Source organism: Rhinolophus sinicus, chromosome 13 (genome assembly GCF_057876585.1).
Source record: "Rhinolophus sinicus isolate RSI-liver-muscle chromosome 13, RSI-T2T, whole genome shotgun sequence".
In the NCBI taxonomy this organism is placed as follows: Eukaryota; Metazoa; Chordata; class Mammalia; order Chiroptera; family Rhinolophidae; genus Rhinolophus; species Rhinolophus sinicus.
The window spans coordinates 34,144,884-34,159,881 of NC_142513.1; the positions used below are offsets into that span (position 1 = coordinate 34,144,884).

The window sequence follows — 14,998 nt, forward strand, 5'->3', positions numbered from 1 at the left end:
AAATTCTAAAACATGCTACAATATAAATGAATCTTGAAAACACTATGCTAAGTGAAATAAGCCAGACACCGAAGGACAAATATTGTATGATTACATTCTGGAGGTACCTAGAATAAGCAGATTCATAGAGAAAAAAAATAAAATATAGATTACCAGGGGCTGGCAAAAAGGGAGTAGTAGTTATTACTTAATAGGCAAACAGTGTCTGTATGGGATGATGAAAACGTTGTGGAAATACATGGCAGTTCACAACACTCTGAATGTACTTAGTACCATTGAATTATACAATTTAAATTATTAAAATGATAAAATTTACCTTACGTATTATTTTACAATTAATAAAAAAGGGGAAAAATTACGAAAGAAAAAACCTGCCAATATAGAAGACTATATCCAACAATAAATATCTTTTAAAAGTAAAGCCAAAATGAAGTTTTCCAATAAAGAAAGCTGAAAAAATGTTTCACCACTGTATCTACCACATTACTAGAAATGCAAAAGCATGTTCCAGGCTGAAGGGAACAATATCAAATAAAAATTCAGATCTACATATAGGAATGAAATATTAAGTACGTGTGAAAATATGTAAGAGATTCTTTTAAGATAAACCTTAGAAAGATATTTTATAAACTTTTGAAACACAAGGGGAGATAAAAAAATCTACAAATGATGCCCCCCAAAAAGGTAATCAAGTGTAAAACAACCATTAACTACCTCCAATACACAAGCTAATTTTATTAAGGGTTAAAGTATGCCCCAATATAGAATAGTATTTTTTTTTCGATATAAGAGTTATAATTTTTCCATCTAAATTCACCATAGGTCAATACTATCTTTTTTTTTTTTTTTTTTTTTTTTGCAAAAAATAACTTTTAAATACCTTATTAATCTGGAGAACATTTCTTGTTGGTTGGTTATGTAAGCCATTAGAAATCTATGGCATTACATATATATTCTTATTACAAGCATAAACACTAACGTATAGTTTAAAACGTTTGTCATCTGCAAAATATCTAGCAATAGCTGTTTTATAATACCTTTCTATATAAATGTTCTGAAGTAAAAATGGCAGACTAAACACATGAATGAGTTCATCTCCACACTAAAACCTTACCAAAAAGAAATTACGGGGGGAAAAAGGTACATACACAGAAGACGATGATAATGTGAAGGGCAATATCATCATGCCTATAGAAAACAGAAAGCAAATGGATGAACAAAGAATAACTAATTGAGTAGAGAAAGATGAACACCAATGCCTAGTAGCCAAGACATCACAAAGCAAACTAATCTCTGCCAAAGTAAACTAATTCCTGCCAAAGAAACATCAGAAGAAAGCTTAGAATAGAAAGCACCTTAAAAATGTCTTATATTTTTCAGCATATAGGTCTTTCACATTCTTGGTTAAGTTTATTCCTAGGCATTTTATTCTTTTTGTTGCAATTACAAAAGAAATTGTATTTTTATTTCTTTTTCTGAGATTTCATTGTTAGTATACAGGAATGCAATGGATTTTGTACGTTGATGTTGCAGCCGACAACTTTACTGTTTTTGTTTATTGTTTCTAATAGCTTGTTAGTGGAGTCTTTAGGGTTTTCTATATACAGCATCATGTCATCTGCAAAAAGTGACAATTTAACTTCTTCATTCCCAATTCGGATGCCTTTTATTTCTTTCTCTTACCTGATGAAATAATGCCATTCACGACAACATGGACGGATCTTGAGATTATGCTAAGCAAAATAAGACAGAAAAAGTCGAAAACCATATGACTTCACTGATATGTGGAATGTAAAAATGAAAGCAACAAAAGAACAAGACAAACAAAGAAACAAAAAGTCATAGACACAAACAATAGTTTAGTGGTTACCAGAGAGTAAGGGGGGAGGGAGGTTCTAGAAGAGGGTAAACAGGGTCAAACATATGGTGATGGAAGAACTGACTCTGGGCGGTGAACACACAATGTGATATATAGATGACGTATTACAGAATTGTACACTTAAAGCCTATGTAATTTTATTATACTAACCATTGTCACCCCAATAAATTATAATTAAAAAAAAAAAAAAAAGAATAGAAAGCACCTGTTATCTCTGAAAGCCAGGAACTAAAAACAGGAGACCTGGCAGAAAATGTTGATGAGGAACATGTAGATGCCTAAACCCCCTCCTCCTGCTTGCAGAATACATGAGGTTAACTCTTTGGAGAGGCTGAACCAGATGGGCCCCAAATTAGTGGACATCAAGCACAGCTGGGAGCAGTTATCAAGCACTCTACTTAAAAATGAGATTTACACCAAAAGGACAGGTGAGCACTCCAGCCTCTTCCCTTGTTCTATATACCACAACACTGCCCTGCCAGAGCTGAGAAGATTTCTGACTAATCCAAAAGAAGAATGTACAGACATTTGGTTTTGTTGAGGAAACACTTGGAAGTTTCCCCAACAAAAAAAGCCTGATCACATCACCCCCCTTGAGGTCACCCAGACTGCCCTCACACATAAAGCTTCCAAATGGCTTTTAAGTGCCACACTCATGAGTATGAAATCAGCAGAGGGTTGCTAGACAGTTGAGGAAATCTGCTAATATGTATTAAAGTCTAAAATAAACAAACAAAAAGTAAGGCGGAGGAAGGAGAAACACCAGATAAGAACAAATTTTAAACCAAAATATCCTGAGAGAAATAAGCGAAAACATTAAGTTCATGAACTAAGAATAGGGCACTACTTTTTAAAGTATTAATCACAGATGAATCTCTAGAAATTAAAATTATGAAAACCAAAATTAGGGCCAGGCTGGTGGCTCAGGCGGTTAGAGCTCTGTGCTCCTAACTCCGAAGGCTGCCGGTTCGATTCCCACATGGGCCAGTGGGCTCTCAACCACAAGGTTGCCAGTTCAATTCCTCGAGTCCCGCAAGGGATGGTGGGCTCTGCCCCCTGCAACTAAGATTGAACACGGCACCTTGAGCTGAGCTGCCGCTGAGCTTCCGGATGGCTCAGTTGGTTGGAGCATGTCCTCTCAACCACAAGGTTGCCGGTTCGACTCCCGCATGGAATGGTGGGCTGTGCCCCCTGCAACTATGGTGGGCTGTGCCCCCTGCAACTAGCAATGGCAACTGGACCTGGAGCTGAGCTGCGCCCTCCACAACTAAGACTGAAAGAACAACAACTTGAAGCTGAACAGAACCCTCCACAACTAAGATTGAAAGGACAACAACTTGACTTGGAGAAAAGTCCTGAAAGTGCACACTGTTCCCCAATAAAGTCCTGTTCCCCTTCCCCAATAAAATCTTTAAAAAAAAGAAAAAAGAAAACCAAAATTATCAATTCATCTGAATTAGAAGGTTTAGGAGGTAAAATTGAAGAAACTACCGCGACAGTAGGACAAAAGCCAGAAATTTTTAAAAGGAGAAAATAAAAATTTGGAAAAGAAACAAGGGCTTGGAACACAATCCAGCATTTAATTCACAGAAATTAGAAAAATAAAATAGAAGAAAGATACGGAAAGAGATTAATACACATTTTTTAAATTTCCCCAAATCTGAAGCACATGAATTTCCAGATTGACAGTGCAAAACGAGTACCCAGAATATTGAATAAAAAATACCCATCCCAAGATGCTTCATAAAATGGGAAATAAGAGTTTCCTTCCAACGAGGAAAAATATACCACAAAGAACTGAGAACCAAAATTCAAACGGATTGCATAACAGAAAGACTGGAAACTAGAAAACAAGAGAACAATTTCTTCAAAAACCTAAAGGAAAATGATTTCTAGTCTTGCATATACCAAATAAGAAAGTAAAATAAGACACACACACACACAAAGATTCAGAAAACAGAAATTCTGGAGAGAGGAAAAGGCAATCCAAAATGATGTTGAGGTGAAGACCAGGGATGACAGTTATACAGCAGGCCTAGTGAGCAACCCAATCTAGACTCAAAGATGCCAGGTGGGATATCTCCAAGGAAAACAAAATGGAACTAAGAGATGACGAGATTTGCCTGCACGATATACAAATTCTACAAGTTCCACTGGACAGATTTTAAGAGAATGAGTGATGGGGACTATGAGACTTTAGAACTCTCATACTCCCTGCCTCCCTGAAAAGTACATATTTCTCTTCCCTTCAGCTTCCCTATATTAAACTTTCAGCTACATGAATATTCATTTTGAATATAATATTATTAAGAGCTGATCCTAACCATATACTTGCCATGATATATAATCATTTCTTCTTTTTACTACTTGCTTTCCTTGGAGTTAATGGTTTCTCATTTTTTCATTTGATTATTCATTGTATTCATAGATAACATTGATGAAAACAACAAAAATTTAACTTAAAAAATAGGTAGTATATGTTTTTAACATTTATCTTTTTGTCCATAAATATGCAGCTAAGATTTTTTAAATAGACATACAAAACACACATATACACATATTTATAACGTCATTTTTCACTTGTTCCAGTCATTAGATTTAGTCATTATCAGACATTAGTCTTAATAATTTCTAGTTATTTAACTAATATTTCATTATAAGAATATATGGTAGTCTATTTACTTACATTCCTTTATGTTGGACATAAGATTTTTTCAAATTTCTTTATATTCTTAATAATGCTTATTGAACACATAAATCTTTGTATCTCTAATGACAAGTTCCTAGAAGCAGAATAAGCTTAAGGCTTTTGATCTATACCACTTAGCTGTCCTCCAAAATTTCTGCCGACATTTAATTTGTACCTACAGTGTATTATGTTAATTTCACCACACACTTACCACCAATAATATAATATTTTTTAACTCACAAATTAAGAGGAAACAAATTTAACATATACTCATTTGAATATAAATTTCCATATTAGTTATATTATCTATTTATGACTTTTTACCATTTTTCTATTGTGGAATTACATGTATTTGTGTGTTTTTTAATTTGGTAAACCTCTTCATAGATTAAGGATACGTATCCCTTTGTTATATTTATGATAAGTATTTTTTCAATCTTAACGTTTAACGTAGTTTTTCATTCTCTTGCACTTGGTACCTAAAAAGGCCTTCCTCAGCGTAGTGAGAGTTAATTGTTGACTCATTTTCTTGTCTCTCTCTGAGGGGGTAGTATTGTGGTTTCATTAGTTAGAAACTATTTTAAGTAACCTAAAAGGGATCCTTTATCAATACGCCTATAAAGAAATGAGATACCAATACAAGGGTCTCAGGAATATAAAGGTGGCTTAAAATCAAATAACTTTATATATATGGACCTTTTAACTAGAAATATTTCAACATATAAGCTTTCTTCCTTAAATATCAGTACTATATGGGTCAAAAGCAATGTAACACTTTCAGGTATATATGCTAATATAGCTTAATTTTTTAAAAGTTTTTACTCACTTGTAGTCATGATGTTAGGAGGGCAAGAGGGTATTCCATGATCTACTGCCCATCTGTAGGCTCCTTCTCCAACTAAAAAGCTAACAACAGAAAAATTATTCTTTTAAAATTTCACAGTGTCATCTTCTACATATTCAATCAAGTAATATAAGTAATATAGTAAGGCAACTAAAAAATAGTCTTGCATATAGACAAAATTGTTTGTTTACTTCAAAATAATAATATGGCTATATGCCATAAAAATTTTACAATTAGAAATGGTACCATTTCATTTGCAATAACTAACAAGTAAAAACTGGCAAAATTCAATATAAGAAGTAAAAAAAGGATTTCCCAGTGGAAAATATTAAGATTTATCTTGGATTAACACAGTTCTCAGGTTATGTCACAAGATCCATTTAATTGGGTTAAGAGTCCGAGTTTAAGAGAATGTCTTCAGATATGGTATTCTTGTCTAGTATAACACCTGGTATAACTCAAAATGAGTGGGTACATCTAGAGATGCCAAAAAACAATGAGATATGCTTACATTTCTAAGCCTGCATACAACAAAAATATATACCTGACCCTCAGAATCATTTTTACTGTGGTAAGTAAAGTATTAAGATATGTCCCAAAAGTAATTTTTAAGCCCCAAACTACAAGTTTTAACATAACAAAGTGAATAAAAGGATACTATTAGCTAACTGAAAAAGCCTTATTTTCAAAAGTTTCAAGCAGCATGCAGGATAATTAACCACCCCATCTCTAACACATAATAGCAAGCAGTTACCATTATAATCAATCACTTCATCTCCTTCCATAGCCAACTTCTTAAAGATCTCAGCCAACTAGTAATGGATTCCTTGAACAAGTGCCTACTCATTAGTTTCCTGTTCCCTACTTTTTGTTTCTGTTTTAATCATTCCAACACTAAAAATTCAAAGCAATACATATTGAAGCCTTTAGATTTGATTGTTAATAAGAAGATCAGTGACAGACTGGCAAAACGCTAAGTAGACACTCAGAAACATATCCAAATGGTTGCAATGAAAAACTAAATGGATAAGCCCAATAACTGTTTTCCATTGTACATAAAGGTGGGGATGGAGGGGGCACTGGAAAAAGAGAGGAGACAAGGCCAACAAGAAAAAAACGTTACCTCTCCAAACTCCCATTTTTAAAAAATTCTAAAGGATTCTGAAAATAGAAAAACAGTGTCTTCTACTCTTCTATCAAATGAAGAACACTGTAAAGAAACTGTAAAGAAAAGCTACCACATATAAAGTTCAAATGGAAGAATAACTGAAATAGAAACTTGGGATGTGAGTTGAACTGTTCTGATGGAATTTTTAGCACTTCCTTCTTCTAGCAAAAGAATTTAAGAAATAACTTCTGTTCATGTGAAGACGTAAAAGAGATGCTGAAGTAATAGATTAAATGATCAGGACAGAAGCTTGGAGCTGAATCTAATATTCTCAGCATGCCCACTGGTCATTTTCGGTTTAATCCCAGTATCTGGAATCAATGGCATTTTACAAAATATTCTTAGTTTTATTTTCTATTTCTTAATCATTCATAGGTTTTGATTCTAAATAAAATCCAGTTGCCATTGTCTGTTATGCAAGTGTTTAATGCTTTAGGCATTTTACAATATTCACAGGAAGCTGAATATTTGGATGCATCTTATGGATAACAATACTGAATATCTGACCTTTTTTTTCCACCCTTCTTCTGCCTCCTCCCACTACTCCAGTTCAAGCCATTGTTTCTCAGTCTAGTTGTGTAGGACACAGCTACCTGGCTCATGCTGGTATTATGAGCGTTGCACTCCCCCACACTGAGGCAGTCGGTCACCAGCTCACAGCAGCTCACACCTTCGGCTGCTCAGGGCAGCCCAGCTCCAGAAATAGCTATTGTTCACAATCTTAGCTGTAGAGGGCGCTCGCTGGCCCATGTGGGAATCGAACCCGTGACCTTGTGTTAGGAGCACAGCGCCCCAACCACCTGAGCCACCGAGTGGGCCCTGAATATCTGACCTTAAATTACTATCAAAAATGACTTGTCTAGTAGCTCATCATCACACAAAATGGCAGATAACTGCTTTTGAAGTCACTTGCTATAAAGCTACACGACCTTTTGTAAAAACCTATATTAACATGTCAAAAAAAATCACTTTCCAGAACATTAAATGCAGTACCAATTCAAATTTCTCTCAGTCATCTGACTCTCCAAGGAGAAAACTTTTAGGGAAGTTTCATTTCAATCAAGTTAGAGAATCCCATTGATTCTACCTTCACAGTACCTCCAGAATCTGACCACTTCTCACCACTTCCACTGCTACCACTGTGGTCTGAGCCACCATCATCTGTTACCTGGCCCCATTACTGTCTTGCTTGCCTTGCTCTGCCCCCAGCCCTAGGCTATTCTCACCAGCCACTGACATCCTTGTAAATCACAAGTCAGATAATGACATTCCTCTTCTCAAAACTCTGCCAAACCTCTCATGAGAACTCTAATGCAAAAACTGAAGTTTTCACAAGAATCTACAGTCTCCCAAGTGATGTGATCCTTTCTGCCCCCTCATCTCATCTCTTCCTCCTCTTGCCCCTTCTAACATATGATACACTTTGTAATTTACATATTATATCTATTGTTTATTTCTATCTTCTCCAAATAAACTGTAAGCTTCTTAACAGCGGGAATCTTTGTTTTCTTCAAGCACATTAAATAAACATTCGCAAGATGTTAAAAAAATAAACTAGAGTGTCAAATTCCCTAAAGGAAATATTTTCCTTGTGTTATACCCACCTTAATTTACATTGAAGGAGGTCTAAAGTGATATAAAACAAAAGCAACAACGCTGTACTGAGACCAGCCCTGAGGTGGGATGATTTAATAAGCTAAACTGCAAGTGCTGCTGCAAATAATAGTACAGCCAAACATCTCAAAAAGGGCTTTCTGCGCAAATCTAGAGATGTGAATGACAATCTTATGGATGGAAACCACCCGTCTTCAAAGAACCAAGACTCCAACTCAGTCTAAAATTATGTAATTTAGTGATCCAGATAGTGCTCAAAAATGCTCAGGGACCCCAATAATCAAATTACATTATTAGATGAGAAAGATATAGGAGAAAGCGATAGCCACTTTCGGACTTAAAAACTGATTTCTATTTTACCTATCAATTTTTTGTTCATCATAAATATACAAAATTGACGGAAGATAAATTAGTGGCTATTGATTTTCAAAGCTTACAAACACATAAAATACAAATAAAGGAGAACTTGCAATATTTGGAGAAAACATATAACAATCAAATTAAAAGTAAGAATGTAACTCTTTAAAAGAAATTTTATTACAGAATTTTCAAACATATACATAATAAAGAACAGTGTAACGAAACCAATAGATGAACCTATTTTATCAAGTATTAATACACTGTTAATCTTGTTGATTTATACCCCCACCCAGATTATTTTGAAGCAAATCCCAGATAGTTTATATAAATTGGTGCAAAAGGAAATGTGGTTTTTCCAATTATTTTTAACCTTTTGAAGTGCAATTACTTTTGCACCAACCTAATAATTTCAAATATAAATTTTTGCATGTATCTCAAAAACTGACTTTTTAAAAAACATTAACAGCATAACCAATTGGTACCAAAAAATTTTTAACAATAAATCCTTAAACTCAAAATATATTCAGTAGATGTTCACATGTCCCTGATTGTCCTATAACATTTTTGCTATTATTTTTGTTTTTTAAACTGTTTGGTTTGAATAGGAAGCCAACTAAATCTAGACCTCCTGATTAGTTCATAGGTCTCTCATGTTTCTTTTAATCTTTAGGCTTTCGAATTTCCTTTTCACATTTATACAACAAAAGCAGTACAAATTTGAATGAATTTATGAAATACAATAGATGCAACCGTATTTTAAAAGAAACAATGCACCAAAACTTAAATTTGCGTCTCACATAATCCAAGGGTCTAATGAGCATCTTAGGTTTCATTCACACTAAACATAATACAACAATGCTTACTTACCTAGCTTTCTCTTTTTCATCAAAAGAAAGATAATTTTCAAAAATTATTTAACTCCTATATTAGGAGTCAATGATTATTTTTTTTCTATAAATGACCAATATAATAAACAGCTTAGGATCTGTAGCCAGAATGTCTCTGTTGCAATTACTCAACTTGGCATTTGTAATGCATAAGCAGCCACAGACAATACATACACAAGTGGGTATGGCTATGGTTTCAATAAAACTTTACTTATAAAAACGGGCAGCAGACCAGATTTGGCCAAACCCCCGTTCTAGACGGTTAATGCCTATCAAAGTTATACCCTGTGATAATGAAGGAAAAACGATTCAAGCTATACTTTTATAAATAAAATAAACTTGGGGAAATGTGAGACAGTTTATGATAGTCCCACCAAATTTGTGAAGATATCAGATACTCTACTAGTCTGACCAAATACCAATACTTAATATATCATGATGGCTGTAACTTAAAAAAATTAAAATACAGAAAATGTTCAGCTAATAGAAGCACTGTTCTGCCTAGGGTTCCACTGAGGGTTTTTCTAACATAGCAATAAGAGTTTATAAAATTCTCACTTTAGATACAGCTGAAACATATACCTCCTGCCTTCTTCAATGAGGTATAGAGATACATGATTTTTTTATTTAAAGACTTCTTAGAAAACACCCATTATATTTAATACCTTGTTGCCCACCCCCAGAGTCATCTGCCTCTTCAACAGATGAAACCAGAGGACCATGGTTTCTAAGTCGTCCATCTGCTTGTGATAGTTTTCCTACCTCTATGCCTGACATACAAGAAGTGAACAATAAATATTTGCTGAATGAATAAGTGAATGAAAAAATGGGTGTAAATAATTACTTCTCATTGTCATAAAAGGATTCTATTCCCCCTTTACTTCTAATCTGCTGCTTCTAATGTGATATGGAGGGACTCCATAAATTTCTAACAGCATAACAGTCGTAAAGTATGGGACTGTTTCTTTATCTGCAAAATGCATCTTACCCTCATAAATCATTATATAATTTTTATAAGATAATGTACACAAACCACATAAAACAGTGCCTGTCATAGAGTACAAATGCAATAAATGTTAACTATTATCATTGTAGAAATTAGATTTATTAGGGTCATGTGAAAATAAGCTCAAAGTGAAAACATGATAAATTTGGTCTTGTTGATTTAGGATACTCGTAATTGGGGATGTTTTAACTACTGCAGATATACAATGAACTTGCAGGTATGTGAAAGATTTCTGTCTTGACAAGACAGAGTAACAGGGAACAAATTTACACTCTTACCTGAACCAATGAAAGAAAAATCAGACAAGATACACAAACAACAGTTTTTGGACATTAGACAGTAGGCAATGTAGGACAGGATCCTTGAGAGAAATGAAAAAAACAAGATAAAACCTATGATTGCCCCAGCTTCCTGCCTGGAGTTTCCAGGCCACAGTGCAAGAAGGGTAATTCAGAAAGAGCCTCACAGTCTATCTAAGTGGAAGAGACAGAGCTGGGCATCCAGGGAAACCAAGGTGGCCAGAGTTCAGAGGGCAGGGTACCAGAAAGGAGAGAGTTGCAGAGAAAGGACTCCAGGAAGCTGCTTGTCCCTATCCAGTCGTTAGCTGAGTAGAGATCAATGTATGTGTAAGAGGAAAATTACCCAAAGCCTGAGAAAGAATAACATGAAAGTTTTAAAGAAACAATCCCTAAATTCACACAAGACCAGGAACAGCTCCTGTACCCACCAAAGTAAAAAAACCTCATTCTAGATGCATCTGTTATAGTACCCAGAAGTGTTTGGCCCCAATAGCAAAGCAAAATGTTTCCCTAGTAGCATGTAAGAAAGTATAAAGCAAGACCTGAAAAGATGAAACTGCCACTCAATAACTTAGCCACATCCTAGAATAAAGCTCAAGAATATTTATTAAAATACAAAAATATCCAGCACTAACTAAGGTAAAACTCACAGTGTCTGAATCCAATAAAAAAATTACCAAGCTTGCAAAGAAGCAGGAAAATATAACCTATAATGAGGAGAGAAATCATTCAATTGAAAACAACCCAGAAATGGTAAAGATGATAGGATTAGTAAACAAAGATATTAAAACAGTTATTGTAACTCTATTCATATGTTCAATAAGCTACAGGAAAGATTAAACATGTTAAGAAGATACAGGGAGGGCATTTTTAAAGATGCAAATGGAACTTCTGGAGAAAAAAACTACAATGTCAGAGATGAAAAATAAATTGGATAAGATTAACCGGCAATTAGATATCACAGAAAAATAATCAGTGAATTTGAAAACAGCAATGGAAACTATTCAAAATGAAGTTTTTAAAACAAAATGAATGGAAAAAGTAAACAAACTATCAGTGACCTGTAGGACAAACAAGATGTCAACAGATGTGTAATAGAAGTCCTGAAGGATAGAAGAGAAGAGGGGATATGAAAAATATCTGAAGATATAAAAGCCAAAATTTTTCCCAATTTGATGAAATATATATCCTTGCATATCCAAGAAGCAAAATGAAACCAAATCAAAAACATTATAAGAAAACTACAGACCAATATCTCTCATTAACATAGATGCAAAAATTCTTTACAAATTATTAGCAAATTTGATCCAACAATATAGTAAAATGATAATACATTATGACCAAGTGAAATTTATCCCTGGAATGCAAGTGTTGCTTTAACAGTCAAAATATCAACCAATCACTATATTAACTGATTAAATAAGAAAAATTATAAGATCATCTCAATAAACGCAGAAAAGCATTTAATTAAATACAACACCCATTCCTATTAAAAACTCAGCACACTATGCAAAGAAGGGACGTTTATCAACATAGAAAAAAGAGCATCTATGACAAATCTACAGCACACATCATATTCAATGATAAAAGACCAATGCTACTTCCCTAAGATCACAAATAAAGCAAGGATATCCATTCTCCCACTTCAATTCTACACTGCATTGGAGGCCCTAGCCAGTGTAATAAAGAAATTAATTCAAGGAATCAAGACAGAATGGAAGAAGTAAAACTAGATTCCCAGAAGACATGACTGTCTATGTAGAAAATCTTACAGAATCTATAAAAGTGGTACAGAAACAAATAAATTTAGCAAATTTTCAGGATAGATTATAATAAAATCAGTCATCCGGTTATATATTGGCAAGGAACAACTGGAAATTAACATTTTCTGCAATTTATCATAGCATCAAAAAGAATGAAGTACCTAACTATGAGTTAGATAAAAGCTATGCAAGACCTGTACACTGAAAACTATAAAATACTATTCAGAGGTTAAAGAAACTCCTGATAAATGGATATGCTGCAATCCTAATCACAATTCCAGCAGATTACTTACAGAAATTGAGAGGCTAATTCTAAAATTCATATGGAAATGCAAAGTGCCTAAAATGGTCAAAACAATTTGAAAACGAAGAATAAAACTGAAGAACTGTGTGCATGAGAAAACAGGATAGCTCATTTCAGACAAGTGCAGCATCACTACATATCATTTTAATGGAGAGAAGGCCTTCACTTTTTCCCATGTATTTTATCTTTGTAAAATATAAAAATATTACATACATCCCCTTTGATAACTGTATCATTTGTTCCCTCCTTCCTCCTTCCCAAAGGTAATCACAGTAAGTTTGGAAACCTTCTTTCCAGGCCTTTTTGTATATCTATGCATATATACATAGACTTAGAAAACTAGAGTATTGTATATGTTGTAATACTATGAAGGAATATAAGAGAAGGAGAAAAGCTTAAATTCAGGACAACTGCTACCTAGGGTCAGGGGTAGAGATGGGCTCAGGGCAATGGTGTAGGACAGACAGTGGGAAGGATTAGGATGACATTAGAAAGGGTTCAGTCTAGTCGGCTTCAAATCACTTGGTAATGTTTTATTTCCTAACCTGGATGGTGGGAAACAGGTACTCATCACATTATTTTGTAATTTTTTTGGAAAAAAAAAAAGCAAAACATAAGTTATACTGAACATATCATTCAGCATCTTGTTTCTACACTCTATATTGTAGAAATCTATCCATGTTGCTATATAAATGTTTCTCTTTGTTTTATGCTGCAGAATATTTAACAATATGACAAGAAAACAGTTTACTTAGCCATTGATGGACATTTAGGTTGTTTACAGTTTTATACACTACAAGCAAGGTTGCTATAACCTTCTTTTGTTGTACAGGTCTTCCTGTGCACGTGAAGGTGTTCTGTCTTAAGATATATTAATAATTGCTGAAGCACATAGCATGTGCATTTTCAATTTTTTAAATTAATAAAAAATATCAAAATGTCTCTCACCTGGCTATATCAATTTATGTTTCCCACCACTAGTAGAACAAAAATCCTGTTTTTCCATACCCTCAACAATATTGGATATTATTGGTCTTTGTTAAAATATCATCTTGGGGGCGGCCGGATGGCTCAGTTGGTTAGAGCGCGAGCTCTGAACAACAGGGTTGCTGGTTTGATTCCCACATGGGCCAGTGAGCTGCATGCACCCTTCACAACTATATTGAAGACTACAAGCGGCCGCTGAGCTTCCGGAAGGGCAGCGGATGGCTCAGTTGGTTACAGCGCGAGCTCTCAACAAGGTTGTCAGTTCAATTCCCACATGGGATGGTGGGCTGTGCCCCCTGCAACTAAAGATTGAAAATGGCAACTGGACTTGGAGCTGAGCCACGCCCTCCAGAACTAGATTGAAGGACAACGACTTGGAGCTGATTGCTCTGGAGAAACACACTGTTCCCCAATATTCCCCAATAAAATGAATTAAATATATATATATATATATATATATGTGTGTGTGTGTGTATATATATATATTTTTAATACATTTTATTGGGGAATATTGGGGAATATAATACAAGATGATATATATATATATGATATATATATATATATATATCATCTTGTATTATATATATATATATATATCATCTTGTCATTTTAATTCATAATTCCTTGATTGATATTATGATTGGGCACCTTTTCGTGTATTTATATACCAACAATATTTTCTTTTCTATAAATTGTCTATTTGTATGCTTTATCAATTTTTAGAATTTTGGTTGTTTTTCTTACTGATATTTTGTAATTCTTAAACACTACGGATACTAACCTTTTGCTTGCTACCTATGCTGCAAGAGCCATATTGTCTTTTAATTCAGATCATGGTATCTTCAGTTATATAATAGCTACACATCTTTATTTGTTATATGTTTCAATATTTAGCCTTATATATTAACCTTAGTAAGATCTTTGCTACCTCACAGTCATAAACGGAATCCCTCATATTTTTCCTAAAAATTTTATACTATGCTTTTTTATTTTTATGTTTGAACATTATTTTTCTTTTTTTGAATGGTGTGACAAAGGTATTTAAATTAACATTTTACCACTAGGTAGCCAATTTTCCCAACACAATTTATTTAATACACCATCCTTTATCCCCCACATTGCTCTGAGATGACACTGTTATCATAGACTAAATTTACTTATCTACTGGGTCTGCTTCTGGACTTCCAGTTCTGTCCTA

The 14,998-nt window shown here is 34.2% G+C and overlaps 1 protein-coding gene across 10 annotated transcripts in view; it reads right to left on the minus strand.

Annotated features, from left to right (window-relative positions):
• TASP1 (taspase 1) overlaps positions 1-14,998 on the minus strand; it is a 250,470-nt gene that overhangs the window by 181,826 nt on the left and 53,646 nt on the right. For all 10 annotated transcript variants that reach the window (XM_019752062.3, XM_088789266.1, XM_019752061.3 and 7 more), the window contains one exon: positions 5,395-5,474. In XM_019752062.3, the coding sequence (XP_019607621.1) occupies positions 5,395-5,474 (80 nt within the window). The remainder of the gene's footprint in view (positions 1-5,394; positions 5,475-14,998) is intronic.